The 19,688-nt window shown below is 45.5% G+C and overlaps 2 protein-coding genes across 3 annotated transcripts in view; one reads left to right on the top strand and one right to left on the bottom strand.

Annotated features, from left to right (window-relative positions):
* Positions 1-9,789, bottom strand: part of MAP4K1 (mitogen-activated protein kinase kinase kinase kinase 1) — a 31,485-nt gene extending 21,696 nt beyond the window's left edge. For both annotated transcript variants that reach the window (XM_081962071.1, XM_081962072.1), the window contains exons 1-4: positions 9,620-9,789; positions 6,488-6,545; positions 5,407-5,497; positions 4,908-4,972 (exon numbers count right to left, since the gene is read on the bottom strand). In XM_081962071.1, coding sequence (XP_081818197.1) covers positions 4,908-4,972; positions 5,407-5,497; positions 6,488-6,545; positions 9,620-9,730 — 325 coding nt within the window. In that variant the 5' untranslated portion in view covers positions 9,731-9,789. The remainder of the gene's footprint in view (positions 1-4,907; positions 4,973-5,406; positions 5,498-6,487; positions 6,546-9,619) is intronic.
* Positions 9,790-11,369: 1,580 nt separating this feature from the next.
* Positions 11,370-18,834, top strand: EIF3K (eukaryotic translation initiation factor 3 subunit K). Its single transcript, XM_081961855.1, has 8 exons — positions 11,370-11,530; positions 12,697-12,795; positions 13,147-13,267; positions 14,049-14,123; positions 14,853-14,919; positions 15,299-15,376; positions 16,284-16,409; positions 18,684-18,834. Exons 1-8 carry the CDS (start codon positions 11,472-11,474, stop codon positions 18,713-18,715), a joined length of 657 nt encoding a protein of 218 aa, XP_081817981.1. The 5' UTR covers positions 11,370-11,471; the 3' UTR covers positions 18,716-18,834.
* The last annotated feature ends 854 nt before the right edge of the window (positions 18,835-19,688 follow it).

Below are 19,688 nucleotides of genomic sequence, written 5' to 3'. Positions count from 1 at the left end.
CCCCTCGCCCGGTCTCTTCACCCGTCTGTAAACGGAGCTTCCAGAAAACAGAAGTTCTCCTGCTTCCTTCTGCCCTGAAGGATAGAATCAGCATGCTCAAAAGGAAAAAAAATATCTTTTTTAACCAACGCATAATCCAACTTTGGAATTTGCTGCCTTGAGATGCCGTGCTGGTGATCCACTTCTCTCGCTCAAAAAAGAGTTGGACCAGTGGTGGGATTCAGCCGGTTCGCACCTATTCGAGAGAACTGGTTGTTGGAAGAAATCTCCTTTTGTTTTTTTCCCCACTTTCCAGAGCTAATCCTGTAAGGAAGGCAGGAAGGAAACGTTCTGGTGTTGTTTCTAGCCTAATCTGTTTATTACCCTGCTTACAGAAACTGCCTCTCTGGTTAATCCTTATTACGCCGCCTGAGTGATGTTGAGTTGGCTACGCTTGCACAGACCACCGAGCCACGCCTGCCCAGCTGGTCATTAGGGCAGAGAAACGGTTATTAAATTATCTGAATCCCACCACTGTCAAGTTTGAACATCCCTGGGGTTTTTTTTCTAAAGGGTTAGGGGTGCAAGGGTCTTGTAACTTGACAGCTTTAAGACTTGCACACTTCAATGCCAGAGTTCCTCAGCCAACATGACTGGAGGAGGGATTCTGGGAGTTGAAGTCCACAAGTCTTAAAGCTGTCAAGTTTGAACACCCCTGGGGGTTTTTTTCCTAAAGGGTTAGGGGTGCGAGGGTCTTGTAACTTGGCAGCTTTAAGACTTGCGTGCTTCAAATGCCAGAGTTTCTGAGGCAACATTTTGGTTGCTAAGCAAGAGCGTTGTTAAGTGAGTTTCACCACATTTTACAAGTTGACCATGCCCACCCAGTCACATGACTGCCAAGTCACTCCCACTCGGTCACATGGCTGGCAAGCCACTCCCACAAAGCTGGCCACACCTACAGAAGAGGTTCTAAAAGTTTTTGAAACCCACCGCTGGTCAGTGCATCCTATCCAGCAGGTCCTGTTCATATGTTCTTTCATATTTTTACAGAGAGTTTGATGTCGGAGCTGGGATCTTTGGCGGTAGACAGGATTGTTCTCTTGATGGTTCAGAATGTTTATGAAATCTCGAAAGCTCCCAAGTGGATCACATTGGTGGCAACATCTGCCGGGTGTGTTTGGAGGTTTGTTCGGTGAAGAAGACGACAAACACAGCTAGCCAGAAGACCTCTTAGACTGACAGAAGAAAATATCTGTAGCTCAGGGTGGACCTGTGGAGTCATTGGTGCTCTCTGAGCTAGGTGGCTTTGTTGCAGACATTTCATTACCAAACTAGGTAACCTCATCAGTGCAGCTTCTTTAGAAGATCTGAAGATTGGGGAATTGGTTTGGAATGCTTTCCTAAGCTAAGTGCACACTTCAACTTGCAATTATATCGAACAAAAAGCAGATCCAAACCAGGGAACCTCTCCTCAATCCATTCCCATTGAATTTATTTCTTGCGGGGAGTTTTTAACCTTCTGATTAGACTTACCATATGTTCTTTGGAACCTACCACACAGTCATTTCTCCCGGCCAGTTAACCATTCCTCTTTCAAGCTGGCCGAAAAAGTAACAAAGCTTTGTGTTTGTCCAAGAAATAGGAGTGCCTCGCTTTGTGACTTCTATGGTTTTCTCCTGTCCTTGTAAGCAGCAGAAGGCAACTCTGAAGAGCGAAACAACGTAAGCAGACTGGAAAGGGGGAAGTTTGCAACCCGACCTAAAGCCAGCTGAACAATGTGGGGTCTCTTCCTTTGAAGCAGGTGCTATTGACATGCTAGAGAAAGCCAACAACCGCACTTGGTTTCACTTCTGTTGCAAAAGAGGACTGGCTAATTATTCGGTTGAACTGCTTCCCCAAGAAGCTTGTTAACCTGGCACCCAAAACGACATGCTTGGTGTGTGTGTGAAGGTGTGTGTGTGTGTCAGACACATCATTTCCCTCCTCTCAACAACTGTAAAGTACTTAAATTAAAACACTTCAGGAGTTAAGAACAACAGAAAGTTCCCCTGTACTGTATCTTAGAATACAGAATGAGAGAGTTGGAAGGGACCTTGGAGGTCATATAATCCAACCCGCTGATCAAGCAGGAGACCCTATAAAATTTGAGACAAGTGGCTGCCCAGTCTCTTCTTGAAAGCCTCCAGGGATGAAGCACCCACAACTTCTGGAGGCAGGCTGTTCCAGTGGTTCATTGTTCTCACTGTCAGGAAATGTTCCTTCGTTCTAGGTTGCTTCTCTCCTTGATTCGTTTCCATCCACTGCTCTTTGTCCTGCCTTCAGGCGCTTTTGGAGAATAGGTTGACCTCTTCTTCTCTATGACAGTTACCTCAAATATCGCAAGACTGCTATCTGGTCACCTCTAGTCCTTCTCTTCCTCAGACAGTTCCTGCATCTGGTCATCACATGCTTTAGCTTCCAGTCCCCTAATCATCTTGGTTGCTCTTCTTTGTGCTCTTTCTAGAGTCTCAAAATCTTGGTCTTTCTTGAGTGATGGGCCTGCCAGAGGCTAAAATGGCCATCATCCACAGCCTCTGTGAGGAGAAGGGAGGTTGACTTGATCAATCACAGCTCTCCAAGATTTAAGAGGTGGCCCACCAGTGTTTGGAGATGCTAGCGTTTTGACCGAGGCTTCCCAAGAACATGAAGCCAACTCCTTGTCCCGATAAAACCCCCTTTTATTAATTGACTGTGAATTCTGCGCATTCACCTCCAGCAAAATCTTTCAAGGGAGGATTAACAGTCACAGACCTTCTCTGGCTTGGAGAACTGCCAGGCCGATATCTGCAGAGCTTGGCCAGGAGTCTCAGAGAGTCAGGAACCAATGAAGCAAACTAATGGCCTCCTGCAAACTCCACTCCCTTTTTGCTCTTCTTTTATTTCCTCTGGGAGGGTCCATTCATCCTCCACCTGTGGCCTTCCTCCCAAGTCGACCCCTGTTCTTTAGCTGTTTCCTTCGTCTGGCAATTCTGCGCAGGCACACACTGGGAACAGGCTCCAGCTGTTCTTCTGCCTCACTGATGTCTGACTCTGAAGGCAGCTGATAACTGGCATACGGCTCTGCCACCTCTCTGTCTCCAACAGAGCCCTCATCCGAGCCTTCCCCAGACTCCAGGACTGGCCCATGGTCCTCCCCAACCTCCTCATTGTCTGAATCTGCTGCCAGCTCTGCTGGCTGCTGGCGGGCCACAAGAGCTAGGGACTGACCCTTCTTTGTGCCAAGCAGGCGATGCGTCTCACAACTGTGTGAAAAAGTAGGAAGTGCTTTGCATGGGGTCAGGGTGAGGAAGCAGGAAGATTTGGCTTCCTGTCCGAGTGTCAATTTGCAAACGTCTTTTAAAATCTGTGTCTAAGAGGCCTAAACTTTTTGACAAGCTTTCCCCCCAGGGGAGCACTTTTATTTGCAGCCTTCCCCGAAGGGTGCACTATTTTGCAAACCCTACTTCCCCTCGGTAACATCACTCTGTGCATTATGTGCCGTTCGGTTTTGAAAGTTTGTTTCTGCTTACTAAGGGCTGAGTGTTGCTGCGAAGTGATTGTCCTGCTTTATAGCGCACCAACGAAACCACGCTGGTATTGTTCTGGTCACCCCAATTCAAAAAAGTTGGAAAAGTTGGAAAGAGTGCAGAGAAGAGCAGTGAAGATGATTAGGGGACTAGAGAGTAAAACATCCGAAGAACAGTTGTGAGAATTGGGTATCTAATGAAGAGAAGAACTAAGAGTGAGGGCAGAGGGCAAAACAAGAAGGAACAGATGGAAACGAATCAAGGAGAGAACCAAACTAGAATTAAGGAGGAATTTCCTGACGGAGAACAATTCATGAGTGGAACAGTTTGCCTCCAGAAGTTGTGCCTGCTCCAACACTGGAGGTTTTTAAGAAGAGATTGGACATCGTTTGGAATTGGACCCTATGGCACATGTGCCCGAAGTGCCATGCAGAGCCACGTCACCTGGCAGGCATGGCATCGCCCGTTCCTCTTCCGGGTTTCTGGCACACATGCGCACGTGCCAATCAGCTGGCCTTTGTGCATTCAGCAGTCGCGGGAACCCAGAAGAGCTGGTCTTCCATTTTCCGGCGTGAGCTTGCGCGCCTGCAGCTGATCGGTGCATGTGCAGCAGTAACTGGAAGACTTGCCGGCCAGTGCGCATGTGCACACAGAAAACCCAAAGTCTATTTTCTGGCGCGTGCATGCCCTGTGGGCAGCTCCTCTTCCTGGCTGCAGCCCAGGCAAGCGACTGGTGGGTTTCAAAACTTTTTAGAACCTCTTCTGTAAGTGTGGCCTGATTTGTGGGAGTGGCTTGCTGGCCATGTGACCGGGTGGGAGTGGCTTGCAGGCCATGTGACTGGGTGGGCGTGGCCAAATTGTAAAATGTGGTAAAACTCACTTAACAACGCTCTTGCTTAGCAACCAAAATGTTGCCTCAGAAACTCTGGCATTTGAAGCACACAAGCCTTAAAGCTGTCAAGTTTCAAGACCCTTGCACCCCTAACCCTTTAGAAAAAAAAACCCAGGGGTGTTCAAACTTGACAGCTTTAAGACTTGTGGACTTCAACTCCCAGAATTCCTCCTCTCGCTCTTCATCTTGATGATGTGCAGACAGGCAGGGGGAGGGAGCTGGAACTGGTTCTAAACGGCACTGTAGATTTGTGGAACCTCTTCTATAGAAGAGGTTAGAACTGGCAGGAACCCACCCCTGATGTGCGTGCGTGCGCACTCCCTTTTTGGCACTCTGTGCCGAGAAGGTTCACCATCCTTGCTATGAGGCCTCCTGCCTTGAACAAGATGTTGGACTAGAAGACCTCCAAAGTCCCTTCCAGCCCTCGGATTCTATGATTCTATAAGCTCATCTTATAGAGATGAGATTTGGCCTGTCTTCTTAGCAGCTACCTTGGTAGATGTCCTGAAGGGAGCCTCCTGCACAGAACTCCATGCAAATCCACAGCTTCTTAAACCTGAAAGAAGGAGAGAAAAAGGGTTTGTGTGGAAGGAAGCCGAGAAGGGGAGGAAAGGAGGAGGAAGAATCGGGGCCAGCTATCCAGGTTGCCCGTGAGCGCCTTCTAATTGTACCGATAGCACTTAGACTTATATACCGCTTTACAGTTCTTTTACAGCCCTCTCCAAGCGGTTTACAGAGTCAGCCTCTTGTCCCCAACAATCCGGGTCCTCGTTTGACCTCAGAAGGACGAAAGGCAGAGTCCCACCTTGAGCTGGTGAGAATCGAACTGCGGATAGTCGGCAGAATTGGCCTGCAATACTGCATTCTAGCCTCTGTGCCACCACGGCTCTGTCATACACCAGTTTTGCATCCCACCCACTCATCCTCCTTTCTCAAGGCAGGGAAAGATTTACAAGAGAATCGTCCTGTTTTCAGAGAAGGATCGCTCACCAGATGTAACTCCCATAGTAGGCGACGATGTTCGGATGCTTGCAGGTTTTCACCATCACAATCTCTTGTTGGACAGCAACGCAATCATCATCTGGGCACAAAAGAAGAAGAAAAAGAGGCATTTTAGGATCTAGGGTTTTAGGAGAGAAGGGAAACAGGTTCCCCCCTTCTAGCACTGATGGTGTTACCTAGTTGGGTAATGAAACGTCTGCAGGGAAACAAGCAAGCTCAGAGAGCACCAAGGACCCCACAGTCCTCTCCCTTCTCCCCCTCCTCCTCCTCTTCCTCCCCCTCTTCCCCCTCCTTTCCACAAACCCTACTCCCTACTACGTAGTATTGATGATGTTATCTAGCCTGGTAATGAAACTTCTGCAAGAAAACCACCAAACTCAGAGAGCACCAAGGAGCTACAGTTCTCCACCTCCTCCTCTCTGCAAACCTCCCTCCCTTCTAGCACTGATGATGTTACCTAGTTGGGTCATGAAATGTCTTCAAGCAAACAAGCAAGATCAGCGAGCACCAGGGACCCCTCATGCCAACCCCGAGCTACAAATATTCTCCTTTACTGAAACAACTGGATCTGAGCCTTCCAGATGTTGCAGGGCTTCGATGGCCAACATCCTCACTGCTACGTTGTTGGGTTACAGGGAGTCCTTGACTTACGATCACAATGGAGCCCCGGAATGTCTGTTTGTCCGGCAAGGCAGTTGTTAAGTGAATTTTGCCCCATTTTACGACCTCTTTTGCCAGAGTTGTTAAGGGAAATCACTGTAGTGGTGAATGAATAGCGCCGCCGTTAAGCAAATCTGTCTCCCCTCATTCTCTTTGCTTGTGGGAAGTAAGCTGGGAAGGTTACACCAGGGGTGTCCAAACTTGGCAACTTTAAGACTTGTGGACTTCAACTCCCAGGATTCCCCAGCCAGCTGCTGGCTGGGGAATCCTGGGAGTTGAAGTCCACAAGTCTTAAAGTTGCCAAGTTTGGACACCCCTGGGTTACACAACGGCTACCTGGGGAATAGAGGAGTTGAAGTTGCCAAGGTTGGGTGTAATCCTGGCTTAATTTTTTTTCCTTGCTCCTCACCTGCTTCCATCTTTACAATTTTGATGGCAGACATCTTTCCCGACTCTCTGTTCCTTGCCTGAGGAGAAGACCGTCACCCAAAAGTTAATTAAAAAGTTTGTTTTCTTATTTAAAAAAATATTTTTATTCATAAACATTTTGAATGCAGTGTATTGTCAGAGTATACCATTAGAAAAAAGAACCAGACAAAAGGCAGCAATAAATAATAACCCAGGAACTAATAACAATAGTAATAATATAACTAAATAATTTAAACTGAGAATCTCTTTATATTGGCTGATTTACATTTTTGTTCACTATATTGATATGTCTGTAGTTGTAAACTCTCTTTATTTTCAATACATACATTCATAGTCTTTCTTCCTCTAATTTCTACCTCTTACCTCTAACCCAGAGGTGTCCAAACTTGGGAACTTTAAGACGTGTGGACTTCAACTCCCAGAATTCTCCAGCCAGCCATGGGAACTTGGGAATTTTAAGACGTCCCCAGGCTGGCTGGGGAATTCTGGGACTTGAAGTCCACACGTATTAAAGTTCCCAAGTTTGGACACCCCTGCTTTAACCACTCATAAAATCTATTCCCTATTAAGTAATATTCTGTGCCTTCTTTATCTTTTATTTTTAAAGTTAGTCTGCCCACTTCAGTGCAATCTAAATGTTTTTGAATTTTAGGAAGATCAAAAAAGGTTCCTAATTGAGTTTATTTTTATTTTTGAAGGCAGAGACAGGGGACAGAAATTTTGTTTAAATTGAACAAATGGAACTACAAAGGGTAGAACGACCGCCTTGGCTCAGGAGCCGAGTTCTAATTCTGCACCTCCTCCATCTTGGCTTGGTCAGACTCATGTTTCTACCATCCATTTCTCTCTGTCTCTCTTCATCTTGGCTTTCTCTGACATTTCCCAGTTTGGAAGGGAAAGTGAGAAAGTGGAAGTCCAAACCCCAGCTGAAAACGTTTTGTATATTGCTGGCAGAGGATACAGCTGCTGCCGTCAGCTAGGCTTTTGTGTTGTGTTTTTGTATTATGATTATTATTTTCATCCACATTTTGTGCTGTGCAAGCAAGATTTTTATGTTTTGTAGGCAGCATTGGGGGTTACTGTGGCCATGCCAGCTTGAGATTGCTCAAACTTTCCTTTCTTGGAATACAGAGACGTGTGTGATAACAGCTGAGGACAAAAAATAAATGAGGGTGGGGTTTTTTATCAGCAAAAATAGAGTGGAGCAAAGAAAGGATATTTAGCTCCTTGCTGGGAGGGTCTCTTCAAGCAAAGGCATTAATTCAGTTGTGAGGGGTGTAGGAAGTTAGCACCCACCCCTCCCTTAGAAGAAGAGGAGGATATATTCCTACAATATATCCTGGGAAATATTGAAAAGCCAGAATATTATATTTCCCTGGATAAGAAATGGAGAAACATATTTTTAGGCATGTTTACTCTTAATATAGCCCCCACCTTTGCCAATGGGCCATTAAAAAGCCGGAGTTTTCTTCCAACGGGCATGCATGACTAACAGGGAGGCAACAAACTTCATTTTCTTGCAGGCATTATTTAAGAAGAAGAAGAAGAAGAAGAAAAAATACTGTGTAATTATGTGCATCAGGCCAAACTCCGAAGCTTTGTTTGATTACAGGGGTATAAAAAACCCACAAGTAAATAAAAAACAAAAAACAAAAGAAAGTTATAGTAGTAAACAGGAAACTTTATACTGGGTTGCCCCCCCCCCCCACTCTGCCATCTGTGCAGCTTTGAGGAATCTTTACAGAGAGAAGGCTAAAATTGCAGCAATTAAAGTGAAATTAATGGAGGATTGCACGGTGCAAGGTTTCCATTGGTAGGCAAAATGATCAAATAATCTCTTTTTTTGAAATCAAGGATGATTCTTTACAGCCATGTGTCTCAACCTTGGCATTTTAAAGATTGTGGACATCAACTCCCAGAATTCCCCAGCCAGCCAGACTGCTGGGGAATTCTGGGAGTTGAAGTCCATGCATCTTAAAGTTGCTAAGGGTTGAGAAACACTGTTAAAACGGAACGTCAAACTGATTCAATTCCAAACGTCCCTCGGGATATGGTGAATTAACACGCTTTAAAAAAAGCAACAGCTCACTTTTTGAACAGATTTTGGTCTCCCTGCCTAATTGATCGGATGATTGGAACCGATTTCATGAACCAGTCAGTATGAGCATTCAAATCAAATCAAATCAAATTCTTAGATTCCCTAAGGAGAGCCATACAAAGCCCAAATCCAGGGACTGCCTGCCCTTATGGCTATTTCCAATATGTTTAGGATAAAAATAAAGAAAAGAAAGGAAGGAAGGAAGGAAGGAAGGAAGGAAGGAAGGAAAGAAAGAAAGAAAGAAAGAAAGAAAGAAAGAAAGAAAGAAAGAAAGAAAAAGAAAGAAGAAAGAAAGAGCAAAACAATCAGGAATAATGTAAGAGCGCTTTTTTTCAACTACCAAATTTTATTCATTTTGCAGGCTTGTGCCTTTGGTTAAATTCATTATTTAGCCTTTAACAAAATGATGTAATGCAATTTGTGAGGGGGCTACCAAATTCTTCTGCCTTTTAAACAGGTTAGTTGCAAGAAATTTGTTTTGTTTACAAACAATTGGTCCTTGCTGGGATTCAGTCACTCCATCCCATACCTTCTTGCCCACATAAAGCCAATTAAATGATAGAATTTGCAGCCAAGGATGGAGTCTGGGACCACTGATGAGAATCAAAAAAGTCCACTCTTCTGTGCTTTTATGCCTGCTTCTGCTTGAGAACTTCACCCAAGACAATTACAGGATATTTATTGTTCAACCATCAGATTAACCTTCGTTATGGGTTTTAATTAAGATACAACCGGGATTTTAATGCATTGCAAACAGCTGGAGATGCTTCTTTATTTATTAGACTATTAGACTAATAAGATCAGTTCCCCTATATCATGTGGCCCGAAGTTCCACAAACTAATATTAACTTTTTTTTAAAGTAACTTTGCACCTTGCCTTTTCTTTGTAGCTTGATCTGCATTTGTTGCGTTAGTTAATGCACGGAACAAAACTGTTTAAGCAACCCCCTCAGCTGGAAAAAGGTGCCCGGGCAGCACTCGAACTCAAACCCAGTGCAGGACAATTGAGGTTACCTTATAGACTTCCCCATAGGTCCCTCCGCCAACCCGCTGGAGAAGTTCAAAGTCTTCTTGAGGGTTTCGAGTGGAAATCTCCAGTCGAGCTGCTCTTTCTTGAACATCCATTGTTCAGGGGTTCCCCTATTGTGCAGGCAGAGGGTATAAACTCTGCACGCATGTAGGCGTCGTTCTCTCTATGTGGTCAGGATATGGGTGAACTTCTCAGTGAGGTTCTGCTTTCTGATTTGCAGCATGATTAATGTGGGCGAGCAGATTTCTGGGGCTGAAAGATGAAGGGACTCTCGGCTGATCCAGAGCTCATCAAGACCCTTCTTAGAGTTTGGATGGGGTCTTTGCAGCCTGCAGGTTGCCCCAAACCTGTTCTTAACCCCTCTCAAAATCTTTTTTTTTAATTCTGATTGGTGATCATTGAGTTTCCTGCCACAATGAAGGGGAAACAGATAGTTTACAGCAATGTGTGCTTAGAATGCTGTTGGTTTCGACTTTGTGAATGTTTTGGGGAGGTCCTCCGGACCAGAAAAACAGAATCAGAGTTGGAAGGGACCTTGGAGGTCTTCTAGTCCAACCCTTGTTCAAGCAAGAGACTCTATACCAGGGGCCTGTGTCTTATCCCCACAGTATTTTTTTTCCAGAGAGTAAGTCATCTGTATACCAATTTTGGTTGAAATTGCTTGAAGCGTTCCAGAGTTATGCTAGAACATACGCACATACAGCCAAGATAGATAGATAGATGGATGGATGGATGGATGGATGGATGGATGGATAGATAGATATAGATAGATAGATGATAGATAGATATAGATCTATCATCTATCTATCTATCTATCTATCATCTATCTATCTATCTATCTATCTATCTATCTATCTATCTATCTATCTATCTATCTATCATCTATCTATCTATCTATCTATCTATCTATTTATCATCTATTGAGAGAGAGAGAGAGAGTTACATTGATGTTTTTCAACTCCCCAGCTTGCATGGGTGGTTGTGGAATTCTGGGAGTTGAAGTCCACACGTCTTAACGTTGCCTGTGTTAGAGGATGCTGAAGCCCCCATCCCCATCCCTGCTGCCCATGCAGCCACCAGTAGGGTAAGAAAGCCCTTGGAAGATGGGGAGGCTGTAGCAGAATCCGGTAGGGTAAGTTGCAGAGATGCCGTAATGGGGGGCTCCCAGCCTGCTTTCCTGCCCTCCCTCTTGGTTGGCGCTGCCAGGGGGCATTGAGGTAGCCAGAGAAGAAGCAGATTGGGAAATGCTTCCCCCTTTGCAATCTACAGCCCCCTCTGAATTTATTAATTGAGGCTTGGAGTCATTCATAAACTTTTATGATTGTCGCACTCAGCTAGGATATATTTGGAGAGTTTATTTTCAAAAGAGGTGATGAAGAAAAAAAACCAAGTTCCTAGCCCTCACTGTCAAAGAGCACATGCTTTTTACAAGGAGGCGGGAAGTGGGCGGGGCTACTTATAAGGCGGGGGGGCGGAGAAGGTGGCTCTGGGCCAGTGTTTTTCATCCTCAGCCGCTCTTAAGACGGGCGGACTTCAACTCCCACAATGCAGTGGATTTGCTGGGCCCAAGGGAAGGAGCCTATTCTGTCGGCTGAGGAATTCTGGGAGTTGAAGTCCCACGCGTCTTAGAGCGGCGGAGGTTGACAAAACGCTTCTTTACGCGGCTTCGGCACCCCGGTCTTCACTGCGCACGCGCACGACGTGTGCTCCGCAGGCCTCCGGCAAAGCCTAGAGCGGGAAAGGAAGTCGGCGCCTTTCTAACCGGAAGTTTCCTTTGCTTTGCTTTTTCCGCTTCCTTCCCGGCCACCCCTTTCTTCGTCTCCTGCCTCCGCAGTCATGGCGGCCTTCGAGCAGATGCGGGCGAGTGTCGGGAAGCTCCTGAAGGGCATCGACAGGTATTTCCCGAAGAGACTGAAACCTTTTAGCCAGGAAGCTCTGTGAGAGGATGGCGCTCTGCTCATGCTCAGGAACCCCACGTCTTCGGCGGGCAGGCAGCATTTCTGCTCTCCCGCATCTCCTTTTAGCTTCAAAAAAAGGGGATTTAGGGAGGAGAAACCGGGATGGGGCGGAAGGAATTCGTCAACTTCCCAGTTTTTATTTTATTTTATTAGCAATTAAGTCAACTTCCCAATTTTTATAATTATTAGATAATTATAATTATTAGATTTTAAAATCAAACTGATTTAGTCAACTTCCCAGTTTTTATAATTATTAGCAATTAAGACAAGCCTGAACTGTTCTTGTTGGGTATCTTGTCAGAAAAATATAGTAAAGAAAATGCATATTTGGTTTTAAGTAGTAGTATTAAAATAAGAATGAATGAATGAATGAATATGGTGGCAAGCTTTAACTATTATGACACAAAAAATTGTACCCAGACGGCACACTGTTTAATGAATGATGAAATGTGAAATGTTCATATTAAAAGAAATTTTTTTAAAATATATTGGGAAAAAAAGACCTAAAACAAGATGGAACTAGGACATTGCTGGGGCTCAATTGGCAAAGGAAAGCCTGAGACCGTATTGGTTGAAAACATGCGGAGGAGGCCTCCTTCATTCTGCAGTGGGTAGACAACAGCTAGAACAACAAAATCAATTTTAGTGTTAATATTTATGGTTTTGATGCTTTTGCTCTTTTTCTTAATTGATTGTAAGCCGTCTAGAGTCATGTTAGAAAGGATGCCCCTTTGCTGAATAAAGTGAATGCAATAAGATTTTCTTTATATTCTTTAAGATTTACCAAACTTTTTAACGATTGTACAAATTGTACTCACCTCCGGGTGAGAGAGGCAGCATATAAATTTAAGAAATACATGCATCGTGTTAGACGTTCCTCTCCACAAACAGCCTTTCACTCTTGAGACTGACAGCTGACAGAAGTCAGGCTCAGAGAGGAGAAGGGGGTGCAAGGAGACACCAGGAGTAGGAATGGGGAAAATGGGAAATACAATAAGTGATGCCAATGCCTGGAAGTCTAAGAAACCGCTTGTCCCTGGTCACCTTCATTGGTCCTTAGGACGTCCTTCCTGAGAGCTGTTCCATCTTTTCCTGACTTTCAGATACAACCCAGAAAATCTTGTCACTCTGCAGCACTATGTGGAGACCCAGGCCAAAGAAAACGCCTATGATTTGGAAGCCAATCTGGCTGTGCTCAAACTGTGAGTTGCTGATCTTTAAACGCTTCCGCCCTCTTCCAACAAAGCGCCAAAGGCCAGACCTGGGGATCCAGAAGCGGGATGGAGTCCATCTGCTGACTTGATTGTTGGTTGTCGGCAAGAGGGTGAAAGGGCTTGTTGCTTTTTTCATTGTTGTTGTTTAAGTCTTTTATCCTTGCAAATGGCCTGGAGTCAATGAGAGTGAGTTTGAGCGGCCACGTAACCTTCCTTAAATAAATTCTAGAGGGAGAAATCCTGCAGTGGTTGCCCAGGAGCAGAAATGCTGTGCTTTCATGTTAGTTTTCCTGCACAATTCTTGTCGGGTTCTGATCTCGCCATCCTTTTCTCCTCTAGGTATCAGTTTAATCCTAACTTATTCCAAGTCTCGGTGACTGCCCAGATCCTCCTCAAAGCGCTGACCAACCTTCCTCACACCGACTTCACACTCTGCAAGTGCATGATTGACCAGGCTCGCGTATCCTGTTTGTACTCTAGGATAACTTCCCCCAGATCCCTATTGGGACTTGAAGCCTCCCCACCAGGCACAGCTCATCAGGAAAAGGCCTGGATGGAGAACGAGGGCTTAGACCAGGAACGGACAACTATGGGCCCTTTGTAACTTGTGGACTTCAACTCCCAGAATTCCTGAGCCAGCCTCCACTTATGCCATCAGGCTTACTCAGGTAGATGGAGGTATGATCAGGTGTACTTAAGAAGCCTCTGTTTTAGCTGGGGAGCATTCTCCTTCTTGTTGTGCCATGTCCATCATCAGCTGTTCATGTTGGCGATCCTGATTTTATCAACAGCCACATGCAAAAGTGCTGCTGAGTTTTGTCCAAGCCGGCCCCTTAGATTCTGAAGCCATGATGTCCTTCTTCTGCCCTGGGCCTCCTTTGCCTTCAATATTTCCTTGAAGGAGGATTAAGCGAAGGATGGCGTATTTGTACAGGTGTCACATCACATGTCCAAGATATTCTAACTTTTGCTTTTTTATGATTTTGATAATCTCCCTTGGCTTCCCCAGGCAGCTTATCACCTCATTTCTGATTTTGTCAGCCTACCTTATACGTAACAGCCACCTGTAAAAACTACATTTCAAATACTTCTGGTCTCTTCCAGTGGCTTTCTGTCAAGAGACTAAGCATGGGAGCATTTAATAGCTTGTCCGGTCCAAAAGATCCTGGGATAGAGTGGGGAGGAATTCCATGCTTTTCTCCAGCTTCGTATGTAGCATTCCTTAACTCTGCTGCTGCCAGCAAGAAGAGAGTCCGATCCGTCAGATCTTATACCTGGGGGAATTGTTGGAGAACTGTCATTTTCAGGCTTTCTGGGTAAGTCAACCGTATTAATAGATTCACACAGTCGTGACTGATAAGGCTGTGGGAATCAAATTAGTTTGTGTTTGCGAAATAAATACTTTTAATATAGGTGGTCCTTGACTTGCAACCGTTCATTTAGTCACTGTTCAAAATTGCAACAGCACTGAAAATAGTGATTTATGACTGATCGTTGCACTTTTGCAGCATCCCTATGGTCACACAGTCAAAATTTGGGCACTTGGCAACCTGCGTGAATTTATATGACGGTTGTGGCATCCTGGGGTCACGTGATCGTCAGCGGCAGCCTTCCCAACTGGCCCAGGCAAAGTCAGTGGGGGAACCTGGATTGGCTTAATGACCGCTTGCTTCACTTAACAATTTTGGCAAAAAAAAAGGTGGTGAACTTGGGCGCAACCCACTTAATGACTGCCTAGCTTAGGAATGGAAATTTGGGTCCCAATTGTGGTCATAAGTCAAGGACTTCCTGTATTGCAGTCCAAGGAACATCTGCAGAATGACACATTGGTTTTTGGGAAGAAGTAGTTGTTGAATATGTGTCGGATTGTTAGGTCAGTTACAAAAGTTTTAAATTATTTTTCATGCTGCTTTTGTTTAATCTCCTGAAACAGTAAATTTTGATGCTTTCATTGTAGGAATGTAGGCCAATATCTGTCATTGACCTTGTCCTGGCCTTGACCAAGACTATCCTCTCTTATTTCTGATTTTTTTTTTAAATAATAGCAAGCTCTGGATAAAAACATGAAATTCCTAGATGGGATCATTGGATTTGAAGATTCGGTTAGGAAATGTAAGTCAAAAGTATTGTAATTTGCTTTTAGGGATGGGTGTGTTTGTGTGTCTCAAGTAATGGCCCTTGGGGGGAGGTTTTTTCCCTTCCCTGCTTTATATGTCTTTTAATACCCTGTTTCCCTGAAAATAAGACCTCCTCAGGTAATAAACCCAATTGGGCTTTTGAGCACATGCACTAAAGCCCTCCCCCCAAAATAAGCTCTCCCTGAAAATATTTAAACGCCTGTGCAGCCGATGCCTGCTATTTCCTCTGGCTGCTTGCCATGCAAACAACAGGAGGTGAGGAGACAAGGCTGGAGGGGGGGAAAGGGAGGAGGGAACTCCTTAAGACCTTAACCCCGGTTAGGATTCTCAGTGTCCCCTTTTTCCTTCTGCAGTCATTTGCCATGTAGTTGGAATCACATACCAGCACATAGACCGGTGGCTTCTGGCCAAAATGTTGGGCGATCTAACAGGTGAGTGGCTGTAAAGGCAGGTATATAATTTCCTTCCCTTTGTCACATGGGTTCATACAAATGTTTTGTTGTCTCCTTGGAGCCTGCTGATATTTAGAATGGAGGGATGTCGGGAAAAACATGGAATATTGTGTTTTAACCTACATGTTCACTTGCAAAATTATCTATCTACCAATCTAATCTAATTAATCTAATCTGTCTGTCCTGTCTGTCTATCTGTTGTCAACTGGCAAAACATCCCTGGCCTGCTCTCGAGTTGCCATAGGAAAGGGGTGGGGGAACCAATGAAATGGCATGGCAGTAAAAGACAGATGCACATTCCAGACTTAACGCTCTCAAGGCTGTTTCCCAGGGTTACTTACAACGGCCGGAAGGGAGTGATCTGTACAACCCATGAAATTGTCCCATTGGTGAATGTGATTGATGACACACTCTGGGGGAGGGGGAGAAACAGGGTCATGATTGCGGCCTTAAATTACATGGGATCAGAGCAGGCTTCACTTGGGAAAGTGCCAACATGAAGCTCCTAATAAATAACTGGATTTCTTTTGAAACTTGGCTCGAGGCTCATGATTTAATTAGGGCATCCGGAACACTGACATCTCTCTGTCCTAGTTATCAGTTCTAGCTATCAATCAAATTGCCACCCGTCTCATGGTTCAAGGTGACAGGATAAGCAAATGTTAAAATGGGAAGCCATTCCTGGGTTCTTAGCTATATAATTCATTTTGTTCTTCCCATTCCAAATTCTCCACTGCTTTCACAGTTTGGATTTTTCTTTGTATATTTTGCATTAATAATCATTTTCATAAACTTTGAAGGAAGAAAGAGAGCTCCTAACGAAATGCGGAATTCTCTCTTTGGCCCAAATCCCCCCCCAGCTTCTAACGCTTCGTTTTGGTTGCAGATAATCAGCTGAAGTCTTGGATGATCAAATATGGCTGGGTAGAAACGGAGCCTGGGACAATATTCATTTGCAACCAGGAAGAGAACATCAAGCCTAAAAACATTGTGGAGAAAATAGACTTTGACAGTGAGTGTCTTTTCTTCTGCTCATCTTACTCCTTTAATCCCCCTCCCCCAAACCAGAGGGTCTTCAAACGTGGCAACTTTAAGACTTGTGGACTTCAACTACCAGAATTCTCCAGCCAGCAGATGTGTAAAGCACATGTGCCCTCACGTTTTCCTTTGTGGTGCTTGCCTGACTCATGCTCTCAGAAGTTGCTGAGAAGAGCTGTGTATGTGTGGAATTCAGAAGCCCCGTGTAACTCTCTTCTCATTTTAGGGAAGCTGTGTTTATTCCCTCTTTTGACTTGATGAGGTCAAAAGAATGGCAGCCTCTGTTTAGCCCCGATACTTTTAAAGTATCACCATTCCTTGGCTTCCTGCAGCACATGATTCAGGAACATAAGAAAAAGTTGGGAAGTTCCTGGATTTGCATCCCCGCAATTTTCTTATCAGGAAACTTTCCTCTGGTTGGGTGGATTGTTTCTGGGCTGCTGGAAAAGAGACAAGTCGAGATCAATTTTTGTTCAGTGGTTTGTTTGAGGGATGCTTTTGTGGCTACACCCCTGTGATGGGGGTTGTATCCTAAAACACGCAGCCTATCACAGAAGAGACTACACCCCCTCACATTTTGTAAATATTTGCCAGCAGTTTAGGTGTTAATGGCTGTGTGTGGCGTTATTTTGAGGGGACAGCACATTTACACTGTTATACCAGCTGTATGCTCACTACTTTACATTGTAGCCAAGTGTCATTTCTTCAGTGTTGTCACATGAAAAGATATACCATATTTTTTTGGGAATATAAGACACACCTTTCCCACCCTCCCCAAAAGAGGGTGAAAATCTGGGTGTGTCTTATACACTGAATACAGCATTTTTGGCTTCCCGAAACACCACCCCCATCACACAAATGGACATGCAAGAGGGTTTTGGGGGGCTATAAAGTACTCCTGGGGGCCAGGGAGGACAAAAGCGAGTGAAAAATGGGGTGTTTTTTGCTTGGTTTTGCCCCCACAGCCCCCAGGAGCACTCCACAAGCCTCCCAAAGCCTATGCATGCCCTGGTTGTTGTTTTTTTGCAAAAAACGGCCTCGTTTTTTGCCCGTTTCCCCCCCAGGAGCACTTTGCAGGCCTCTCAAACTCTGCATGCCCCATTTTTCACTAAAAAGGAGGAGTGCAGAGGGTTTGGGAGGGCTGCAGAGTGCAAAAACTTTTTTTAAAAATTTACCTCTTCAGAATCTTGCTGCGTCTTGTACTCTGGTGGGTCTTATAGTCCCCCCAAAAATACGGTACTTAAATATTTACAAAATGGGGGGGGGGTTACTCACTTCTGTGATATACTGTAGATCCACCTCCCTTCAGACAAATCAGGAAATGTTAGGGTAGGCCTGCTCTAGGTAGGCAAAAACAAGGGGCCCTGAATTGCAGAGTGGGGACCAGGCGAAATTGGGGCTCTTTGGTGTATTGCAGGTAGTCCTCGACTTACAACCGGCCGCTTAGCAAACATTTGAAATTATGTCGAACTTTTAGAAAGCTACTTGTGGCTGTTGCCACCCTCTCTCCCTGCAGTCATGTGACTTGGAAGCCAGCTTGCCTTCATGAGTGACATCCTGCGATCAGAGGCCATGATTATTGACACCTTTCATTATTATTACTCCGTTTGTCGCCCCTCTCGCAATTCGAAGAGCATCTAAGAGCCGTTACCTATGCTAGATTCTCTTCCCAACTGTACGGTTCGCTTAATGACCAGCCGAGTCACTTAAGAACCGAAGGGGCTCACTTGACGACCGTCGTAAAACGGTTAGAAAAGAAGTTGAGCCCGGTCACGTGCCTCAATTTGTGACTGTAAGTGAGTTGAGGGCTACCTGTAGACTCCAGCCCTTTCTCCACTCGATGTGGTTATGCTAATTCAGAAGGATGGGAGATGCAATCTTCAACAGCAGGGGTGTCAAACTCAAATTTCATTGAGGGATGTATCAGGGCTGTGTTTGACCTCGGGGTGGGGGGTTGGAGTGGGCGTGGCCAGCTTGACGTCACTCGTGTCAGTGGTGGCCCAAGCACTCTGCCAGAGAAAAACGGGCTCTTGATCTCATTGGCAGAGGCACCGTGGGCCAATCCAGCTCTGATTCCGGCCAGATCTAAGCACCCCGCGGGGCCACATCTGGCCCACGGGCCTTGAGTTTGACACCCCTGCTCTACGGTTTGCCAGCTGGTGATCGTTCATCTGGATCAGCCAAAGGCCGTTTCATACCCTGAACTTCTCTCTCCTCACTACCCCATTCCCCTTCTGCTTTCTTCCAGGTGTTTCCAGTATCATGGCGTCTTCCCAGTAACACCCACCCCCAACCACCCACCCCCGGCGTTCTCCTTATCCACCGTGCGAATTTCAGCCCCATTTTTTTAAGGGCGTTTATTAAAACCAATAAACAGCTGTCTGGTTTGCCTATCGTAAGCATAGCTGTTACTTCAGGCTGGCTTCCTGGATTCCATCAGGAATGGGCAGTTTGATTTTATTCATCATTTTATTTGTCACCTGTGCTGCAATTTTTCTGTGCCGCACACGAAATAAGTAAAACGGCGAAGAAGAAAGGGGCAATTCTCAAAAGAATTTGGGGGGCATGAAGCTACCCAAGGCAGGAGCCTTGAGCCACACAGGACAACTGCAGGATTTCAATCTGTGGCCCTGGACCCTGCCCTCTGTGGATAAGAGCCACCCTTTGAAATCCACGCCAGAGGGTAAAGGTGCTTTATCTAATAAAGCCAGGGTAAAGAAAACAAACAAACTAAAATCAGATTGTGACCCAGGCTAGGCTGTTCCTCTAATGGCCACTAGATGGGGGTGGGGAGCCGAAAGAAGAGTTGACTGCTTTTTCCTGCCAGCTCCCTTAAGGAAGGAGTTGTTGCATTCTGTGTCGGTCGTAACCAGGGCGTGGTGGGGAGAAGAAACAAGGGTTGAGTTTCAGCTCTGAGTGGGATAGCCAGGAGCCCAAGTGCCCTTTCCCTCCACACAGCTTCTTTTATTTGCCATTTTTGCCCCCAAGCCTTAACATTGGCCAAGGGAAGCGGTTCTCCAGCGATAAAGCGGATTGAAGGTGCAGTTATTCACCTCCAGATTTGGACTTGCAAACGCAGGAGCTTCCAGCGTGCATGACTCAAGAGGTGTGGTTGGGAATTGGCTCTGCCCTCGAGACTGGGAGAGGCTCCCAAGACAAAGAGATACCTGGGGCCACCAGGTGAGCAGCTTACTCCACAAGCCATGAGGCTTTCCTTTCTCAAGGCCTCGACTTATGACCGCCGTCGAGAGGG

This window comes from Natrix helvetica (assembly GCF_964273705.1).
Source record: "Natrix helvetica genome assembly, chromosome: 9".
In the NCBI taxonomy this organism is placed as follows: Eukaryota; Metazoa; Chordata; class Lepidosauria; order Squamata; family Natricidae; genus Natrix; species Natrix helvetica.
This window is presented reverse-complemented; position numbering and strand designations above follow the sequence as displayed.

Bases quoted from the DNA above. Each gene is read 5' to 3' on its own strand.
- EIF3K (XM_081961855.1), top strand. From the start codon at position 11,472: ATGGCGGCCTTCGAGCAGATGCGGGCGAGTGTCGGGAAGCTCCTGAAG. The intron at 12,796-13,146 runs GTGAGTTGCTGA...TTTCTCCTCTAG, and splicing joins AATCTGGCTGTGCTCAAACT to GTATCAGTTTAATCCTAACT. The intron at 13,268-14,048 runs GTATCCTGTTTG...TGCTGCTGCCAG, and splicing joins GCATGATTGACCAGGCTCGC to CAAGAAGAGAGTCCGATCCG.